At 47.0% G+C, this 20,193-nt stretch overlaps 1 protein-coding gene across 13 annotated transcripts in view; it reads left to right on the top strand.

Moving 5' to 3' along the window:
• The window catches only part of ablim2 (actin binding LIM protein family, member 2), a 64,986-nt gene that overhangs the window by 33,208 nt on the left and 11,585 nt on the right, over positions 1-20,193 (top strand). For 3 of the 13 annotated variants that reach the window (XR_007381148.1, XR_007381150.1, XR_007381147.1), the window contains exons 4-15: positions 846-958; positions 2,695-2,821; positions 5,863-5,956; positions 12,443-12,530; positions 14,182-14,240; positions 14,733-14,771; positions 16,661-16,738; positions 17,369-17,512; positions 17,774-17,806; positions 18,340-18,457; positions 19,044-19,259; positions 19,781-19,849. Coding sequence is in view for 2 of the 13 variants with exons in the window: in XM_048970091.1 (XP_048826048.1) it covers positions 846-958; positions 2,695-2,821; positions 5,863-5,956; positions 12,443-12,530; positions 14,182-14,240; positions 16,661-16,738; positions 17,369-17,512; positions 17,774-17,806; positions 18,340-18,457; positions 19,044-19,259; positions 19,781-19,849 (1,139 nt within the window). In the remaining 11 variants the exon portion in view is untranslated. The remainder of the gene's footprint in view (positions 1-845; positions 959-2,694; positions 2,822-5,862; positions 5,957-12,442; positions 12,531-14,181; positions 14,241-14,732; positions 14,772-16,660; positions 16,739-17,368; positions 17,513-17,773; positions 17,807-18,339; positions 18,458-19,043; positions 19,260-19,780; positions 19,850-20,193) is intronic. The other 10 variants (XR_007381153.1, XR_007381151.1, XR_007381149.1 and 7 more) reach the window with 9 other exon arrangements.

The raw sequence follows: 20,193 nt of genomic DNA, 5'->3' as shown, positions 1-20,193 counted from the left end.
CTAAACAATTCGTGAAATGAAATGGAGGCTGTCTGTCGGTAAATGGCAGAATCCCATTTCAGACTGAAAGCTTAGGAAGATATATCATTTCAGAAAGTGGCCGGTGTCCGCTCCTGAGGTAACTGCACTGATCAGCTAATAAGGAATGACTGACAGAACTACGTGACGTGGCTCAGAGTTGGGTTCCAGGTAAACAAAAGAGAGGACATCAGTCTATGCTCAACACTGTCAGAAACAAGAGAAAATGGTCTGCATGTCTGAGGTCCACTGATGTTCCTCCTCTCTGCTACCCCACCCTCATAAAGACCACAAGATTTAGAACCTGAAGCCTTGAATGTTCTGAATGAGCTTCAATGATTTGTTTATTCCAGATGTTCCATCAACAATGCTCTCAGGCTGAGAATCCCATACATCTCCACAGTCGTACTGCGGGGCTGCGTTTACTCAAAATCTTCGTAATGCTACGATCATCGTAACAGAGAGAATTTAATTCGATGACCCTCAGAGAGATTAGTTCTCTGGCTAAACCCCGGATGTCCTAAGATTCTAGCAACAGTCCTGCTTTAGAACCTTAACTGAATGTTGTGTTCTTTCTGTGCATAGACAGTAAACGATAAAATAGGTACCGACACGGGTCCCGATGCAAGCTTGTGCTGTTTATTTGTTATAAAAACAGCATCGAAGATGTTGTGTGTGACGCTTACTCATCGGCGTGATTTGCAGGACATCTGCATCCCCGTGTCTCTTACCATCAGCTTGCTGGCTATGATGTTATGATGTTATGTGTCTTGGTATCTGGGTCGAGGGCAGCCTTGAATCTGACCCACATCTCTGTTTGTGCGCAGGCAGCCTTTTCCCGCTGGTGACCGGGTGACCTTCAACGGCAAGGAGTGCATCTGCCAAAAGTGCACACAACCCCTTCCTGAGAACAGCCCGGCGCCCATCCAAGCCGTCCACAGTGAGTCCCACCTACCCTGCTCTGTCAAGCTGTTCCCTTTGGCTAGATGGTCTTCTGGTCAACCCTAACATCCAGGCGGTTCAACCTCTCAGACATTCGGGCTTAATTAAATACAGCAGTGGTTGTCAGTCCTTCTGAACATCAAGCATCCCAAAGTCATGCTCTTTGTGAGGAGAAGTGAGAATTAAGTTAGGCAGATGTTATCCGAGCATTCCCTATGATGGCTGCTTGGATTAGGGTCTTCTGTGGTTGGGCTTAAATTGCTTATGAGCAGTTGCTCTGTACCTGGTGGGCCATGTTACAGGGGCATTGGGAATCCACAATCTGCTGTGGATTTGAGATCAGAACAGGTTAAAGAGAAGGGGGTCAGGAGGATGGGACAGTGGGTTTCTGATGGAATGGTGGCTCGAGAAACATCCAATTAGATGTCCAGTGGGAGGGCCTGATTGCCGGGTACAGCGCGCTTCCCAGTGAACGCCTACTGGGTGATAATGATCAGCTGTACAAAGTCAGGAACACAGCGTGGTGCACCATCCCCCAACTCTGGGCTTTTTAGCTGGTGTGGGCGGCTTCCAGCGTGACACCAGTCTACCCCTTCATGAGTACGATATTTCAAGGCGCTCCTTCGATTAGCATTGGGCAAAACTGATGTCCTTCAGAATCAGATCAGTTTTCCAAGTTTGATATGGCCAGGTCCGACTAGCTATAGGCACAATAGGCAGTTGGCCAGGGCCCCTGAATTACCTGCGTTGGCAAGGAAGTCAAATGGTCATCGGTGTTCTTGGTAGGGGGCCTCCTAAATAAATCCTTGTCTAGGGTACCTGAAAAGGTAGAGCCAACCTTGGAAAGGAGTACAGAAAGAAAGAATAAATATTATATGATGGTGCAGTGGTCAGCACTGTTGCCTCACACCTCTGGGACCCGGGTTCGAGTCTCCGCCTGGGTCACACGTGTGTGGAGTTTGCATGTTCCCCCCATGTCCTCGTGGGGTTTCCTCCGGGTACTCCGGTTTCCCCCCACAGTCCAAAGACATGCTGAGGCTGATTGGAGCTGCTAAATTGCCCGTAGGAGGGCATGTGTAATTGAATGGTGTGTGAGTGTGCCCTGCAATGGGCTGGCCCCCCATCCTGGGTTGTTCCCTGCCTCGTGCCCATTGCTTCTGGGATAGGCTCCGGACCCCCCGCGACCCAGTAGGATAAGCGGTTTGGAAAATGGATGGATGGATGGATAAAAGGATTGATGAATAATAAAATAAAAGGATGAATGAATGAATGAATGAATGAATGAAAGGATATAAATGAAGAAACGATGGACTGGTGGATATGTCAACAGAACGGTATACAAATGGATGACAGATGATGGTGAATGTAGGCCTAGTGGGATAGATGAATGTGTGAATGAGGGAGGGGTTTGTGGATGAGTGTGTTCATGGGTACTTGATGGGTGTATGATCAATACTGAATAGCTATATGCGATGGCCACTCCTGATCAAATGGATAATGGTTGAGAGATCATACAGATAGAATTACATTTATAAATATAGCAGAGGCCCATGTACAATGTTACATGCAACTGAGGAAGTGAGACAGTAAATGGTCTTGCCCAAGAACCTAAGAGTGACATAATTTTATTAGCCCTGGAATTAAAATTGGTAAACATCCGTAGCCAAAGTGTCCTACAGAACCACACACTGAAATAGTACCATAGAGGCTCACGTTTTCTCTACTTTTTCCCAGATTGCTGTGGATGTGGGAAGGAGTTTAAGAATGAACAGTCCCTGGTGGCTTTGGACAAACACTGGCACCTCGGCTGCTTCAAGTGCCAGGTCTGCAACAAGGTGCTCAATGCCGAGTACATCAGCAAGTACGTATGAATCGCCGGCAGCGCATCCTCGAGGAGCCCCATTCACGGGCGGGGGCAGCCCAACGATGCGCACAGCCCTGCCGCGGCTCCCTCATCATTTACTCACCCAGTTCCTGTTAAAGTGCAGGGCTCCATATCCTCTTCAGCTCTCTGCTACCCTTCATTCTGCTCCCAAGCTGTCACCCAAGTCCCACGGCCCCAATAATGTCACTAGTTTCTACTTAGAAACTCAGGTATAGTTATTTTCTACTCACCCATCTATCCTGATCAAGGATGCCAATCCCAAGCTGAACCACACACTTTGGATAGGATGCTAGACCAGTGTTTTTCAAGCTAGTTCTGGGGGACCTTCAGAAAATCCACATTTTTACTCCCTCCAGAACACCTGAACCAAATATTCAAGAACAAAAAAAAACAATCAAGAACAACAAATACCTGCTTAAAGTGAGTTGGGAGTTAAAGTGTGGACTGTCTGGGGGTCCCCAAGGATTGGGTTGAGAAACACTGTGCTGGATCGTCACACATTCCTAAATGCTTGGATTTGGGCTGCAAAACAGGAGGACTCTGAGGAGAAACATACAACACAAGGAGAACATGCAAGCTCTATACATACTGAGCGGGGGGGACCCACACCCCCACTTCTGGAGGTTTGAGACAACAGTGCTTCCTACTGAGCCAACAGGCTGCCTTGTTTTTTTCCATCGAATGGTAAAAAGACTCAGTAGGTCAGAAGGGAGGAATTCTGAAGGTCCAGCACGTTTCAGATATCAAACAGCCAGCTGGATGTTCTTTTTGGAAAGGGCCGGCCTGACACCTGGGGCGTGTTGGTTATGTAACTGCATTGGTCCAGGATGAGGGAAGCGTAGGGGTGAAGTATCAAGTTAAAAAATCCAGAGAAAAGGTTAAAAGTTGGCCCCTCGTTGTGTTTCCAACAGCTCGTCATTCCCCTGACCTGTGCAGTCACGCCCTTTCTATTTCTGCTTATTAAAACTTCGGCTGCCTGTGTGCTGACCAGATGTGATGGAGCTGAAATTCCCTGCTAGCGCCACCCTAACTCAAATGGGCAGATGACTGGCACCTACCCATCTTCTGTCATGATGGGCGGAAGGGCAAGGAGCCAGCCTTCGATCTGCTATCGATTAGCCACAGACGTTTTGCTGACCTTGACAGTTTGCGAAACCCTGCAGAGATGTAGATATTGTACGCTCTACTGATGCAACGTGGAACTGAGTTCAGTCAAGAACAGCCAGGGCTCAAACCCAGGGCTCCTATAGAGGCGAAAGGTGGCACGATGACGAGTGAGCCTGAGGAGCGGCGTGTGAACTCCTGCGGCGATCCACTGCGGCATGCGGCTGTGCAGTGAGAGTGATCCCAAAATGCGACAGTCATGCTGCTTCATGGGAACGTGGAACCCTGTTAATTAGTTGTCAGAAGAGGGCCGTGGGGCGAAAAGACGATTCATTTTTTGTTACCCAACTTGCGGCTAGATGATAGGAGAATGTGTTTGGCCTCCTGTCCTGCTGAGTCCTGCCAAGTTTAGTGTCACAAACAATCAGTATAGAAAATACTACTCTAAAGCTTGACATTAGGGGAGACCAGGGACAGTTCTTGGATTGAATCTGGTATCTATTTACTCATTAAACTGTGTACTTTATTTCATAACATCAGAGTTGTTGCTAGGAGCCTGAAGCTAGCACACGTGGAGGGATGTAGCTGTAGCCCAGGGGAAGCCAATGCATCAATTGTCCATCATGTTGGTAGATGCCCTTTCAAAAAACTGCTTCAATTTAATGTCAGATTCTTCCCATTTCTTAACTCCTCCTTTTATGACAGCAACCTGACAGCTGATTTGATTGTGAACTCTCGATGAATATGCTATACCTAACACTGTGCTTTCACTGAATGGAGAAAACCATTACTACAAGCTGACATTCGATTACATGTAGGCTGTACATGCATATAATCATTGTTAGCTTGCTACACATAATTTCAGATAAATTAAAAATGAGTTTGGGACCAAGTAAGAAACTGAAAACTTACAACTTCCATACTGAGTCGGAGGAAGGTCGTATCTTATTCTAAATGTGTCTGTTTGATCTGCCAAAAGAGCATCGTTATTCTGAAAAAAGGAAACATAGAGATTGTAATAGGACTCTTAGGGGATTAATAGATCATAGTGAACTCTTTAAAAGTAGCCAAAAAAGTCTGGGTACCCCAGTAGTAGTCTGTTAAAAGTCCATTTTGCTTTTGATAGCTCTAGTTTGATAGATCTCCCTGCTCAGATCATATTTACTACTAATGTTACCTTAATAACCAGTCTATGCCTTCACCCATTTTAGTTCAACAGCAGCATAATTGAATAAGGGCTGTCGCCCTCTGGGCCAAATCATCCCTAAATGGCTCCTTCACCTGTTTAGCTGTGCCTGAAACAGACACACAGCTGACATACAATGAGGCATAAGTGGCAGCTAGGCAGGGTATTCATGCTAAATAGAACCCAGAGTGAAACTTTGGAAAGAATCTCCATGGCATTGCTTGTATTGGCAGCACACACTCCCCGTAATGCTACCCACCAGACTAGCCAAAGCGGCAGAGCATGTTGCTTACAGAATGCTGCAGCTGTACTGCCAGGAATAGTGTTACCAGATGAGCAATGACAAATAAAATATGACAATAAGTCCGCACTTCATTTGGCATCTGGGATCTCTGTCTTCCGGAGTGGAGTATTATGGCAACGGACCCACAGGCATCGTGTTTTTGCACTGTGGGGATAGCCTCAGAGCTTTCGCACTTTTCCAAGCTCTCCCAAGAACTTCTGTAATGACGTAGCATTGAGGGGTTAGGGAGTGGATCAAACGTGTAAGTATTTCAGCTGCTGGGTGTGGTGAGCTGCTGGGCAGGGCAGAGAGGCCGGGGAGCCAGTGCCAGCAGATAAGTGCAACTTGCCCTTCTTCTGACATTTCTCTTGTGATTTACTGGCAGTTACAGGCACTTAGTCACCGCATGAGTCATTATAAGACATCGGCTCTCTTGTTTTTAAGGGATGGAGTACCATACTGTGAAATGGACTACCACGCCATGTATGGAATCCAGTGTGAGAGCTGCAAGAAGTACATTACTGGGAAGGTGTTGGAGGTAAGGAGACCCTAGACGAGTCATTGCCATGGCTTGGACTGTGCTCATTCACTACTTAGTAGGTTCCCCACAAGTCAGAACATGTTTCTAAAGAATTATCTTACTACTTTAGAGGTCACTAAAGGTCACCATGAGGTTCTTTGTAGTGTCTGTGTAAAACTAAGATGACACGCATGTAATTTAATCAAACACCCACTTTGAAGCAGTCAATTTGGGACAGTTTGAAGCACAGTCTCCAGAACTATCGAAACACACAATTTTCTCCTCAAATGTCAGCTCTTCTAACTGGCATGCTTTGTGGGCGGTGATTGCTGCATTTGAGAAAATCAGCCACTTTCCTTACACAAATCCTCAGCTAGGCCTCCTCATTGGATCTTTCTGTGCCACGTTTCCCCCTTCTACTCTCATACATCCAAATCCGGAGAAGCTGAGCCTTACTCCTTGTGTCTGTGTCATGCTCATGCCAGCCGACGATGTCATCTCCTGTGGTTATGTACCGTGCATGATAAAGATTTCAGGTATCCTGAGTTGTGAGTGATTAGCAGGAAAGCTCAGCTTGCAGAAAGAATGGAACAAACTATAGGCAAGGTATCTCAAAGAAGAAACCACACACTGATCAGCCATAACTTCACCACCGACAGGTGAAGAGAGTAACACTGATTATCTCATCATAGTGGTACCTCTGAAGGGTGCCGTTGTACATTAGGTGACCGAACAGTCAGTTCCTGAAGCTGATGCTTTGGAAGCAGGAAAAATGGGCAACCTTAAAGATCAGAGCAACTTTGACCAGGACCAAACGGTGATGGCTAAAAGACTGGGTCATCTCCAAAACAGCAGGTCTTGAGGGGTGTTCCCAGTGTGCAGTGGTCAGTAGGTACCAAAAGTGGTCCAAGGAAGGCTAACTGGTGAACTGGTGACTGGGTCATGGGCACTCAAGGCTCACTGATGCGTGTGGGGAGCGAAGGGTAGCCCGTCTGGTCCAATCCCACAGGAGAGCTTTGGTAGCAGCACAAATTGCTGAAAAATGTTAATGCTGGCTATGATTAAAAGGTGTCAGAACACACCGTGCCTTCTTCCCGTTGTGTATAGCTTGCTGCGTATGCAACTACGTGGCCACACAAAGATCAGGGCACCCAGGCTGACCCCGTCCAATGCCAAAAGCTCATACAATGGACATCAGAACTAGATGGAACAATGGAAGAAGGTGTCCTGGTCTGATCAATCACATTTTCTGTTACATCAAGTGAACAGCTGAATGCGTGTGCATCTTTTACCTAGTGGTAGTGTTGCACTAATCTGTGTGAGGAACATGAAAAAGGATTCGCCACAAACGCAGGCGCCAAGTATCAACTTGCCTTACCTTCCAGTTCACCATTGTGCAAACGCAGGAACATATGCATTGTTTAGTTGTCCTGTCACACACAGAAGCTTAATCTTCCACTTAATTTAGTTCAGCTCACTGTAGAACCACATTTTTTTTCGCAGGCAAAGTAAATCAAGTTTAATGGTCAAAAAGATTTCCAAATCCTAAAATCACACATATTTGTTCCAGTCTACTCTGAGCATGTCTGCAAAAGTCTATCTGGTACACTGCTGACTGACAATGTGAAATAACAAGGCATGATTAGTCGGTAACTTAGTCGTATTTAAGGTAGTCTGGGCTAAATGCAAGTGAGATCCATTTAAAGTGAGTGGAGATCTGGGGTCCATATCACAAAGCTAGATCTCTTGCTCAGTCGCATGACTTGTCGGATATCAGGTACCCTAGTTTAAATGGACTTTACCTTTGTTCATTTACATTTAGCCCAAACTACCTTAAATATGAAAAGTTATCTGACCAAGCATGAAATCGTGCTTGAGGCCCTGGTTATTTTCCTTTATTTTCTGGGTTCTGACTGACAGAGCTATAGACTAATAAAGAACTGAGACCCTTCCTCCTAGTTCTGGGTAAACAGTGCCATGTTTGTACTCCAAAAGTGGCTCCCCTAAGGACAAGATGTCACCATGAGCCAGTCGCGGAATTGGACTCCTCTGACACATGACAACATTGTTAAATGGGTTAGAATTTCAGCTCTGTAGGTATGTTTTTTAGGGCTTCAGAGCCCAAAACCAAACTGAAGCTAAAGTTATATAATAAAAGTTAGAGGACAGTGGTTATCATTAGAGTTTGCTAAAGTTTTTAATGGTTTATTGGTTTGTTATTATTGAATTATACTTCTGAGTTAGCAGCTATTGAAGCTAACTTTTTGGTTAGCTGTTCCCATCACTGCCTTTACCTGATGGGATCAGGGTGCATTATGGGAAGAAGGTAACGCTAGAGGAGGCAGTGTGGCAGTGCTCTGGGCAATGTCCTGCTGGGAAACCTTGGGTCCTGGCATTCATGTGTATGTTACTTTGACACATACCACCTACCTAAACATTGTTGCAGACTAAGTACAGCCCTTTGTGGAAACTGTAATCTCCAATCGCAGTGGCCTCTTTCAGCAGGATATGGCACCCTGCCACATTGCAATAATTGTTCAGGAATGGTTTGAGGAACATGAAAAAGGATTTGATGTGTTGACTTGGCCACCAAATTCCCCAGATCTCAATCTGATTGGGAATCTGTGGAATGTGCTGGACAAACAAGTCTGATCCAGGGAGGCTCCACCTCGCAACTTACAGGACTTAATGGATCTGCTGCTAATGTCTTGGTGTCAGATACCACAGGATACCTACAGAGGTTTTGTGGGGTCCATGGCCTGATGGGTCAGAGCTGTTTTGTTGGCACAAGTGGGACCACCACAATATTAGGCAAGTGGTTTTAATGTTATGGCCAACTGGTGTATAAGTCATGTAGTTCAATCACTTAGATACATTTAAGAGAGATGTTTCTCTGTTTGGTAGAGCAGAGGCTTTTTTGGGACCGCAGTAGCTGTCTAAAGCCATGGCCTATTTGATGTGGTGAATAATGAATAGGCAAGCTGTTTGTCTGCAGATGTATCACCCCTTTGTCAGGAGTACCTGAGGGGTATGGGGAAACCAGAGAACGTTCTTTGGTCTTCTCCTGAAAGGGTTTTCCTGTTCCTCCGGATCAGCCGTGGTCATGGAATACGCCCTCGGGGAATCTCCCGTATGGGCAGCTTGAGGGAGTGTAATGGCAGCCCTAATGTGACAAAGGCCCACCAACTCAGGCCCCCCAGTATCACCTTCCCTTACCTTCCAGTTCACCATTGTGCAAAGGCAGGAACATGGGGATTCTTCACTGTTCCTCTGAGACACTTAAACAATCACACACAGAAGTTTAAAGTCAGAGCCCAGGGGTATCCATTTTTCGGGCATAGAACTCAAAGGCACAAAATTGGAACGATTACTCCACCATCCATGGGATTCAAACCAACAACCTTCAGGATAAGAGCAGAGACACTTAACCCACAGAGACACATGCTTGGTTGCTGCATCCATGAGAACTACTACCATGTTCTCAAGTGGTTTCGAACTACTTAAGAATGTGTTTTATCTTATATATTGCACTACGCGATGTACCAGCTGCACTAAGAATATAGGACAGCTCACCTTGAAGTTGGTGGGTCTCAATCGGAGACATAAGGTCCTGACATTTACCTGATTGGCTGCAGAGCCATGTTTTTCACTTGAAATCAACAAGCCATCAGCTCCAAACCTGACGACAAGAAGTATCCATTTATTACGTTTCATATATTTAGAACGGTCCAATCTGGCATCTGGCTGTAGTGTGGTGACCTTGCTGGCCCTGATAGGAAGATCATTTCCAGCCAAGTGGCCAATGACATCTACAGACACTAAGTATGAAAGAGGGTAGAGGGGACAAGAGCTAGGGGGAGGGATGAGCCGAAATCATGGGCTGGCATGAAGGGAGATGTAGCTCACTCAAGGGTAAACAGGGGGGCTCTCCTGTATGCCTATTCCTGGACCAGGAATATTCAGGTCACCAGTCTGTTTCTTAATCGCTGCATGCATTTGGCTGCCGCAGGTAGCACTGCTGGGGGCCAAGCCAAGGTGAGCAGGCCAAGGTGACCTGATGAGGCCCTTCAGTAATAATCGACTTTCAATGCGGATTCCACTCACCTTATATACACCGTGCAGGACAATGGCTATTAGTCAGCAAGTGGCAATTTCAGCGGAGCCCTGTCCCATTTTTAGAGTTGCGCTGTCACTCGCATTTGTGTGTCGAGCATGTGGGCTTCTCACAAGCAGGAATCTGCTTTAAAAATGGAAGAGGACGCGGAGGACAGGCCCCTAACAGGCTCCTTTGTGGTTCATGTGATGACAGTAGCGGTGATGACCGCTGCATGGAATGTTTAAGAATAAACGCTGAGTGTGTGGCCCTGTCCACGTCGGGTCATGTTCTCTTCCTGCTCTACATGGTAGCTACATTCAGGGATATTGTCCGGTGTGACCTCTACCTCATCAGCGTCTGTCGCAAGTCAAGATGATTCAGGGTTTCCTTGGAGGAGACTAGCGCTCCACGGAAGAGGCGGGCAGCTCAAGGGGCGTTCGCTCATGAGTAACAGAGTAACGAACGGAGGCTGGAAATATCTGCCTCCTTCTCTGCCAGCTGGAGAACAGAGGGAATGGAGAGATGCAGCCTGATTAACGGAACAGGGATAAAAGCTTCTGTCATGTTTTATTCATGGTGCGGAGACAGAGGAGGGGTGTGAGAGAGGCACTGCGGGGCTCTGTTGGCTGCGAGGACCCCGGCCAGCACTCCAGACGACTGGCGTCTTTCTCCTAACGTTTAGCCAGAGGCGCGTCGTGCTCATGTGACACAAATCAGTCAGGGTCTGCTCTGTGTGTTAAAGAGGCGGCTGTACTCAGTAGTGTCGGAAGGAGTTTGACATTACAAAGCAATAAAGTTTTCAACGTTTAAAATAAGACTAGGACTGTTGGGGGTGCAGTTTCACAACTAAACATAACTGATCCATATGATAAAATGATGATCCCATATTTTTTGGGAAGGAAGGGGTTGGTCTGCCGATATTGGGGAGGACACATCCCCTCATCCTGCAACTATTTACGCTCCTAGCTGTACCTATGCTGCTTAATACTACCGTTAGAAAAATGATATCTTAAATATAGGGGATAATGGAGAATTATAGTGCAATCTAACAACAATATGTCTATACTTAATAGCATAATTATAAAACATACATAAGTAGATGGATACTGTTCTATAATTTTGACATACTACTAATAATAATGACCAATGAAGAATAGTATGAAGGGGAGCATGTTTTACCCAGAAAAAACAGGAATAATTGTGCTGTGGTTGGGAAGATGGGAGTAAAGTATATGCTGTGATGTGTCTGTATTTGCCATTTCCTCTCACAATCTCTTCCTGTACGGAGTTGTGTGGTTCCCATATGGCGATATTCTCCTTGGTCCTCTGACATAAAGGTAGTGTAGTAGGTTGTGGCATGGGCTCGTCAGATAAGCAGCTAAGTGGATATATATTGACATACATTTTTAATTTTTTGTCGTATACCTTTCTCATATGTGTGTAATATGCTTCCTATGTGGTGTTTCTAACCCTCATCATATGACCTATTACTGTATCGTTTTCACCCTCATCATGTGACCTATTGCTGTATCAGTTTCACCCTCATCATGTGACCTATTGCTGTATTTTTTTCACCCTCATCATGTGACCTATTGCTGTATGTTCTTCACCCTCATCATGTGACCCTTTGCTTTTAGCTTCCATTGTGAGATTCTTCACACTCGTCATGTGACAAACTGTGCACTTCACTCAACTCAGTTATAGCTTGACTCCAGCTTGATGGACCAAAGGAGAGTTCTGCTATGGAGGAGTCATTTATAGATAACAGTGTGAGAATAATGTACTTGTGGGCAGGCTCTGCTCTTCCCGCTGGCTGTCCTTCTTTCAGGGACTGTGGGCTCAGCTATAAATTCTCAAAATTCATTTTCCATTACAGTCCTCTTAATAGTGATTTGCACAGTTCACCTGTTCCATTTTTATGAAGAATTCACAATGAAATGTACTGCAGGTAAACCAACTATTAGCTTTTGCATTTTCAATGATGTCATGCCTAATTCGTAATTCTAAAATGATTACACGTTTTAAGTGGGGTGTAATCATAGCTTTACGGAATAGCAATATCAGTAAAATACACAAACTCTGCAGGAAAAATTACACTCTTAATTCTCTGGGATGATTTCTAGTGTTAAAATATCAGGTCAAGCAGCAATGTACTCTATATTGTTTTGTATGTTGTGCCCCCTATTGGTTGATTGTTGTAATTACATGGTTATCAACTACCAAAGATTGTTTTCATAGAATGGTTTTCCTGCATAGTAAAGTAACAGGGAGATTCCAAGTGCAATCCCATGCTCTCTGAGCCAAACCCCATATTTTGCCACTTGCATCACAGCTTTGGCCTGCGTAACCCTCCCACATCACCTGGCTGTGGTACATTATGCTTGTTCTTGCACTCTGTTTTGCTGCAGGCTGGCGACAAACATTACCACCCGACATGTGCACGCTGTGCCAGGTGTGACCAGATGTTTGGAGAGGGAGAGGAGATGTACCTGCAAGGTAAAACCCAAGGCAGCTCTGCGCTACGCACCACCATCATCTCATTGCCTTCATTTCATATATTTTACAGATACTTTTGTCCAAAGGGTTGTATAATTAAGCATCAGAGTTAGCCAGTGTCTCCAGGGCAATTGGGGTTATGGACTACCAACCACTGGATTCGAACCAACAACCTTCTGTCCATAGTACCAGCATCCTAATCCACATAGCCACACTCCAGCCTGGTTGTCAAGGCATTACGTCATTGGGGTCAGTGGGAGTAAACTACAGCTCAAAGGGTGGGCTTTTTCTAAACCTTGCATTGATAGCGTTGGGGTTTGGGTTCCACCTGGGAGTTTGCCTGTAAGTCTCAGTCAGTATGTCACATGTTAAGACAGCCTTTGGGAGGAACAGACTTTGTTTAACTACACTGACTATAAACTTTGCCTCTGGGAAAACTGTATAGCCTGCTCTGAAGTTGGGTGGATTTTTTTCATTTGTTCTTTTATCTAGTTGAACCCTGCAGTGGCATCTCGCCCCATAAAACAAAGTCAAAAAGTGAAGTAATAGCGTAGCAAAGGTGAATTTCACCATGCTGATTTGGGGGTGGATGGTGGCTTCAGGTTTGGAGTTTGAGTCCTCTCAGTTTGCATGATCTCCTCATATCGTGTGGGTCTGTGCCCCCCTCCTCTGTGTCTTTGTGCAGTTTGCATATGCTCCCCATGTCATGTGAGTTTGAATCCCCCCTCTTCTGTGTCTGTGTGCAGTTTGTATTTGTTCACCATGTCGTGTGGTTTTGAGTCCCCTCTCTTCTGTGTCTGTGTGCAGTTTTCATGTGCTCCCCATGTCATGTGAGTTTGAATCCTCCCTCTTCTGTGTCTGTGTGCAGTTTGTATTTGTTCACCATGTCGTGTGGGTTTGAGTCCCCTCTCTTTTGTGTCTGTGTGCAGTTTTCATGTGCTCCCCATGTAATGTGGGTTTGAATCCCCACTCCTCTGTGTCTGTGTGCAGTTTGCATTTGTTCACCATGTCGTGTGGGTTTGAGTCCCCCTCCTCTGTGTCTCTGTGTGCAGTTTACCTGTGCTCCCCATGTCGTGTGGGTTTGAGCCCCCTCCTCTATGTGCAATTATCATGTCCCTCTTTCCTTATTTTTTAGGGGTGCTGTATAGAGGATATCACACTTATATAGTGTATATGAATAATACTGAGGGTATTTACCTTTGAATCCAACCCACACCTATGTCCCCCCAAAGCATTTCCATTATTGAGTCAGGCACATCTCTGATGTACCATGGAAATGCACAAAGGTGCAGTCCCTCTGGTGCTGACGCTGCACTTTGGCTCATTTGATTTCACAAACTCCGATGGGCTGATCTTGCTCTGAGTGCTTCCCTGTATTTCCCTGCAGCCAGTCTTCACCAGGCTGGCGGGGGACGTCCCCGGTAAGCTAATCGGCTAACCCCCCTGTTACTGTGATGTGACCATCGTACTGGGGAAAGTCGATGGTTTTGCAGACATTACGTTTACCGGGGTTTGTTCCTGGGGTTTGAATGGCGAAGTGGATCTTAGCCTCTCGGTTTGTTCAGCTCACTCAGCCAGCATCTGGATGGAGTTACATTCCCTAACAGTATGTCTGCACTCTGGAAACAGCCTTTTTCTTCCCGTGTCTCAGGTTCCTCCATCTGGCACCCACCCTGCAGGCAGGCAGCAAGGATGGAGGAGAAGAGTAAGGTGAGACAGGCCCGCCTGGCCGGCACCAGCGCACTGGGCTCCAACCCCAAAGCCCCAACATCCGCTTACCGCACTGCACTGTTGCCTATGGACGCACATTTATATTACCCAGCATCCTCGGCTCTCAGAAGAGCAGACATGTGACCCCGTGTGGTTGTGGGTGGCTTTTCTGCATCTTATAGTATAAACCAAAGATTCTCCAGTCTTTGGGTAACTGGATTCCAGTTACTCTGATCCTTTTTCCTGTATCTCCATAAATGTCACACTACTGTATAATTCATTCTCCTGTAACTCTTACTGAGATCCTTGTGTTTCGCTCTGTTGGTGCTGCCTGTCCTTTGGCTGAAAGTTGCACAGTCACACTGATAGCTGCAGAGTGTGTGGGTGGAAGTGGGCAAGGATCGGATTTTGTTGAGCAGACTCATTTCGGCCCAGGGGGCTGATGTCTGGTCAGTGTAATCCCCCCCCTTCTTTTCACGTGGTTCCTTCTAGAAGCAGGTCCGGATTCAGCTCAATGGAGGCTCAGAGCAGGTTTGTATTGTGGGGGCACCCCCCCAAATGCATGGGTTCCTTATCTAAGTGTGTCCCAATCCGATCCTCGGGGACCCCCAGGCGGTCCACGTTTTTGTTCCCTCCCAGGTCCCTACCCCGGGAGCTGTCGGGGTGGGAGCAAAAACATGGACAGTCTGGGGTCCCCAAGGATCGGATTGGGAAACACTGCCTTATTTTACTTACTGTGTGCCTAGTACAAGCCAACTGAAACCATCTAGCCCCAGCAGCTGGTCACATGACCGAGCCCCAAAAGTGACATTTGAACCACATGTTGATGCTACTGAAACTTCTCTTAAATGTTGAGCACTTTGACCTGCAGTCTAATTATAGATTAACCATCTTACTCCTGGATCCTTGTCAGGGGATATTTAAGAAAGCATTCTTTAAACTGACAAATCTTTTTTAAGGACTCAAACATGATAAACAGTCCCAGGTTACACTTTTCCCGTGATGTGAGAAGGTTGGGACTGAAGTGTGGTCTAGATCAGACTCTAGATCAGTTTTTCCTCTGCGTGACTGTGTGCTGTGTCAATTATCCTAAAACACCAACACTGATTGATCAACCAATACATGAACCTGCTGCTCACCTTTTGTGGACCCGCCACTCCTTTTTCCGGTTCCTCCAGCGCTTCATGTGTCTGAAAACCCCAGCTTGCTTTTAACACAAGTGTTCCTTGGTCTCTGAGGGGATAAAAACCCCAACGCTAGACGTGACTATGTTCCCACATCTCCATCTCATAAGCCTGCCATGCTACGCATGTGAGAAAGAACCAACCACCTTTAACCAATCATCTACATACCAGTCCCAATCACCAGTCTGTTGGGGTGGCAAACTGCTTCTGTAAACCTGACGCAGTGCTTCTTCTGGGTGAACTAACTGGTTTCGTTACTTACTGTGAATACACTGTCTGACTAAATGGTCCCTCTTATTGTCTATCTTTAGCCGTAAATGAGCGACACAGTGGTGTTGTCCCACTGAACACCAGAGCTGATGAGAACACAAAAGTCAGGAGAAAGTAGAACATCTGCAGCCGTTTTAGGAGGTGCCACATTGGTCTTTTTCATTCAGATACATTTGGCCTCCCTGGACAGCAGGAAAACTATGCTCGAGTCTTTGAGTAACTGCACAGCCCTGACAGACTCAAGGTTCTGAAACATGACCTACCTGATCAGCTGACATCCACGCACCAATCAGCTGATACCCCCTCACTTATCAGCTGACACCCCCTTACCAATCAGCTGACACCTGGAGCTCTTTGTATTCTGCGTGCTTCTGTGATTCAGTGATGATAAAGTGTTTTTTTCCCGGTCCTTACCCATGCAGTTTGGGTTTATTTCTCCTGTTTTGCTGCTGAATCACCACTTCTTCTTCCTGACTTGTAAATATCACATTTGGAGGTGTTTTCTTTAAGTTGAAAACAGATGGATTTCGCATTGACGGAGCAGACACTTTTTGTCCAAAGCGACGTACATGTGAGGATCAGAAAGCAGGATTAGCCTGCTGTCCTGAAGGAATCGGTGTTAAGGGCCAAATAGTGGCACCTCTATCAGCCATGAGAGCTGAACCAATGACCTTCCAATCACAGGTATGGGCTTCTAACCTGTAGAGCCACATACCACCCCATCCTGCTCCCGCTATTGCTTCTTAACATTAGACAGTAATGGGCCTTAGTGCTATTTCTGGGTGCAGGTGTCCGATGTAATTACCCTTGTCTGCACTGCTTCTCCGGTTTCCGCACCCCTGAGGGTGTCGATCCGCCTTTTGTAACTGAAGTGAGAAGTTAGATGTTTTCTGTTGAGATCTGTAAAAGTCACAGGGTGCAGGCTCTGGATCCTTGTGCTTTACAGCACCTTCTCTCCCACCACAGGTGACCAGGAGTTCCTCTGAGAGCATCACCTCCGCGCCAGCTTCCAGTGCCTCAGGCTCCCCGAGCAAGGTCATTTATGTAAGTGTGCCGACATACTGCCAGTGTCCAGCAGGTGGCAGCAGAGAAGGCACTCAGATTTTCTTATGCAAGAGAATTCTGTTTTCTACTTTTATGCGTTTTACTTGACCAAACATCTGCACCGTATTGCAATAAATTCGTAATAAAATAAGCTTTGATGGCTTGTTTCAAGGCATATGAATCATAGTTGGTAGGGGGGCATTTTATAAAATTGCAAATGAACCATTGTGTATCATCAAAGATTCGTGGGAAAACAGAAATCTGAAATTCTTTTTAATAGTACAAAATTAACTAATTTATCTGAAGCGACCTACAATAGAAGAGAGGGTTACAGCTATTTAATTAATAGTAATATAGGAATGATGTTTGAAGGTGACACATCAAGAAGGTTAAAGAACATGATGGGAATCAGAAATCAGAAAAGGACTGAAGGAAATCAAAGTTAAAAGCTGAAAATTGAAAAAGACGGGATGGAAAGGGGGTGGGTCCAGCGCTGAGAGGTTTTCTGGGGCCTGTCTAATTTCCCATGTAGTTTCCTACCTAATTCACTGTGGAGTGAGACCCCATCTCAAGTCCGGCCCCACACAGCGGTCCCCACTCAGCATGTTTGGTCTTTTTATTTTGTTTCAGGCAAAACTGGGTGACGAGTTCCTCGACTACAAGGACCTAGCAGCGCTGCCGAAGGTCAAAGCCATCTACAACATCGACAGGCCGGACATGCTGACGTACTCGCCCTACGTCAGCTACACTGCCGACGAGCGACATCACGGAGAGGTAGGCCTCGCCCTTCCTGTCACGTGACCTGGGGGGGGGTGGGTGGTGTGGGAGGAGGGCGCCTGGCTTCATCTCGCAGGATACGGCATGCTTTGGTTTGGTTAATAACGGACATGGTATTAACCAAAGTCATTATTTCATGAATGATACGTAGTGGCTTTTTCTTCTAAATCACGGCCTCACCAGGTGTTCCTCACCTCGTGTAACTTGTCACATGACCTGCCACATTACTCATCTGCTTTTTTCCCCTTCTGCTTGCAGTCACCCCAGTTACTTTCTCCCACTTCAACGGAGGTAAAACGCAGCTGACTTTTCTACTGTGATCTCCCAGAAAAAAGCGTCTCACACCCTCTGTAGCAGTGTTTCCCAGTCTGGTCCTCGGGGACCCAAAAGAAGTCCACGTTTTTGCCCAGATACAAAAAATGTGGATTGTCACTGTGTCTGGCAGGGAGCCCGGAGGGAGCAAAAACATGGACCGGCTGTGGGTCCCCAAGGACCGGATTGAGAAACAATGTTCCGCAGACATCAACACATAATGTTTCCTCTGAAGGCTCAGTATGACACCCAGCTGAGGTGTCATGCATTAGTAACTGAGTGATTAGAGACAGATGCTTACTAGAAGGTGTACATTTTCACGCAGTTTTGTCACTGTTATTTCACTTGTACTGGACATTCATAGTCAGCACATCAGGATTGTGCCCGATCATGTGAATGCGGTTCTGTTGCTGCTTTCCTTAACATTGCCTGGACACTGAAATGTGTCAGCATGTCCTCCACATCACTGAAAGCTGCCATTTTCTGACCTCACTTCCTGCGCTTGTTTCCAGGGTGACGGAGACAAGTCCCCCAGGCAGAGGAGGCCGTCCAGCCCCAGCTCCAACAGCTCCCTGGGGGGGTATGGGCGCTACACCCCATCCCGCTCGCCCCAGACCTACAGTCGCCCAGGTACCCTGCTATCTGATCCCTCGGCTGATACATTTGCTCTGCATATATTTTTTTCCCAGAATGCACCAGGCACACTCTTACATGTCTGGCCTAACAGCAACATGGTCATGGTGACGCCTTTTCCTTTTTCTTGGTCTGGCTTTTCCTTTCCTTTCTGTTAACGTAAGAGAAGGAATGATCACCTCAGTGAATTTTATCACAATCTGACCTTTGATCTCACTATTGTGTCTTAGTAAAGTGACATGCAGTGATGAGAAAAGCGTGTTGGGGATTGTGAGTGTTACTGACCACCTGCTAGCATGTGTGTCCAGAATCGTGACAAACGCGTGACGCTCAGGCCCTGGCTAGCAGTGATGGTCAAATGAAGCTTCATGAACCATTTGCTATATTTTCTGGTCCCACTAGATGGTGCTCTCTGTTCGAAAAATGGCTTAAAGCATGCCCCAAAGCAAACTAACAGCACCATCTAGTGGAGTCAGAAAATACAGCATATGGTTCATGAGGCTTCATTTGGCCATCATTACCAGTTAGCTGGTCACGACACGCTCCTTTCTCAACATGAGCGCTCTGGTTACTCTATGCCTAGAGCCATATATTGGAGGTCGCTACGCGACCCTGCCAGGGAACTCATGCTCCTTGCCACCGTACTTGTCCACCGAGTGGTCCGGGCCAGTGACACAGGGCACCGCCACCCTGCCGGCGTGTGGAGGGGCCGACCAAAACACCCCCCAGGCCACCTCCCTGCCGCTCACCTCCGCCACGCTGGCCACGCTACAACACAACTACGTGCCCTACTTCAAAGGTACCACCCCCTCCCCTGCCTGGGGTGTGGAGTGTGGTGAGAGACTCCCGCATGTTTTGGGGGGTGTGCAGTGCCCAGGCTCAGCAGGCCACAGAATGGGCAGGATGTGGGCGTCGGTGAATTCAGTTTGTGCCCACTGGCTAATCGTGCAGCCAAGATCTACCGAAGGCTAGGCAATTGGCTGCTGTACTATGATGGGCGGAGCCCATAGAAACTGGGCCCCAGTCACCTGATGTAAGGGGAACCTCTTGTGGCCTTGCCTAGGGTACCACTTTTGTAACCTCACTTTTTGTACTAACCACTCACAACGCCCCCATTTGCTTGCCGTGATCATGCTTAGTATGGAGTCCTCTGGTGCTGGATGGGCCCATATGGGTGCTGGGTAGGACATTTTCACCGAACTACAGGCTGATGGGTCAGCTCCCTTCTGGGGCTCCCCCCCCCCCCGCCTCTGCAGGGCCCCGGAACATTCTTCTCTCGCAGGTGGAACCACCTCCCTATGCTTCATTCCCTTCCCTCAGGCTACAAGCAGGACCTCCTCCTGGAAATTAAGCCTAGGAGTTCGCTGCATCTCAGTTTGCCCGCTCACGGTAAAGCTCCGCCCCTCCGGATATTATTCATTGTTTCTGTCCCCCCCCCCCCTTGGTGTCGGGTGGCTAATGTGTCTGCACGTGGACCGTAACTCCGCTGTGTCTCACAGTCCTTGTTGTGTGGTCGTGCATGAGAGAGCCCTCTGGTCCGTCCTCTTATAGCCGAGGCCCAGCTGAGCGGTGGTGGCGCCCCCCTGTGTTGCCTATGTGTCACTGACAGCCGACAGTGAGGTGTGACCTTTGGTCTGCTGGGAGGTCACGTCTCCGCCCTCTGATTTTTTTGGGCGGGCAGGGTTCAGTGTTTTCATTCTTGGACTGTTGTGCTGTTGTCAGTAATTGGTTAA

This window comes from Brienomyrus brachyistius, chromosome 12 (assembly GCF_023856365.1).
Source record: "Brienomyrus brachyistius isolate T26 chromosome 12, BBRACH_0.4, whole genome shotgun sequence".
In the NCBI taxonomy this organism is placed as follows: Eukaryota; Metazoa; Chordata; class Actinopteri; order Osteoglossiformes; family Mormyridae; genus Brienomyrus; species Brienomyrus brachyistius.
Note: the sequence above shows the minus strand (reverse complement) of the source record. Positions and strands in the feature narration are given on the sequence as shown.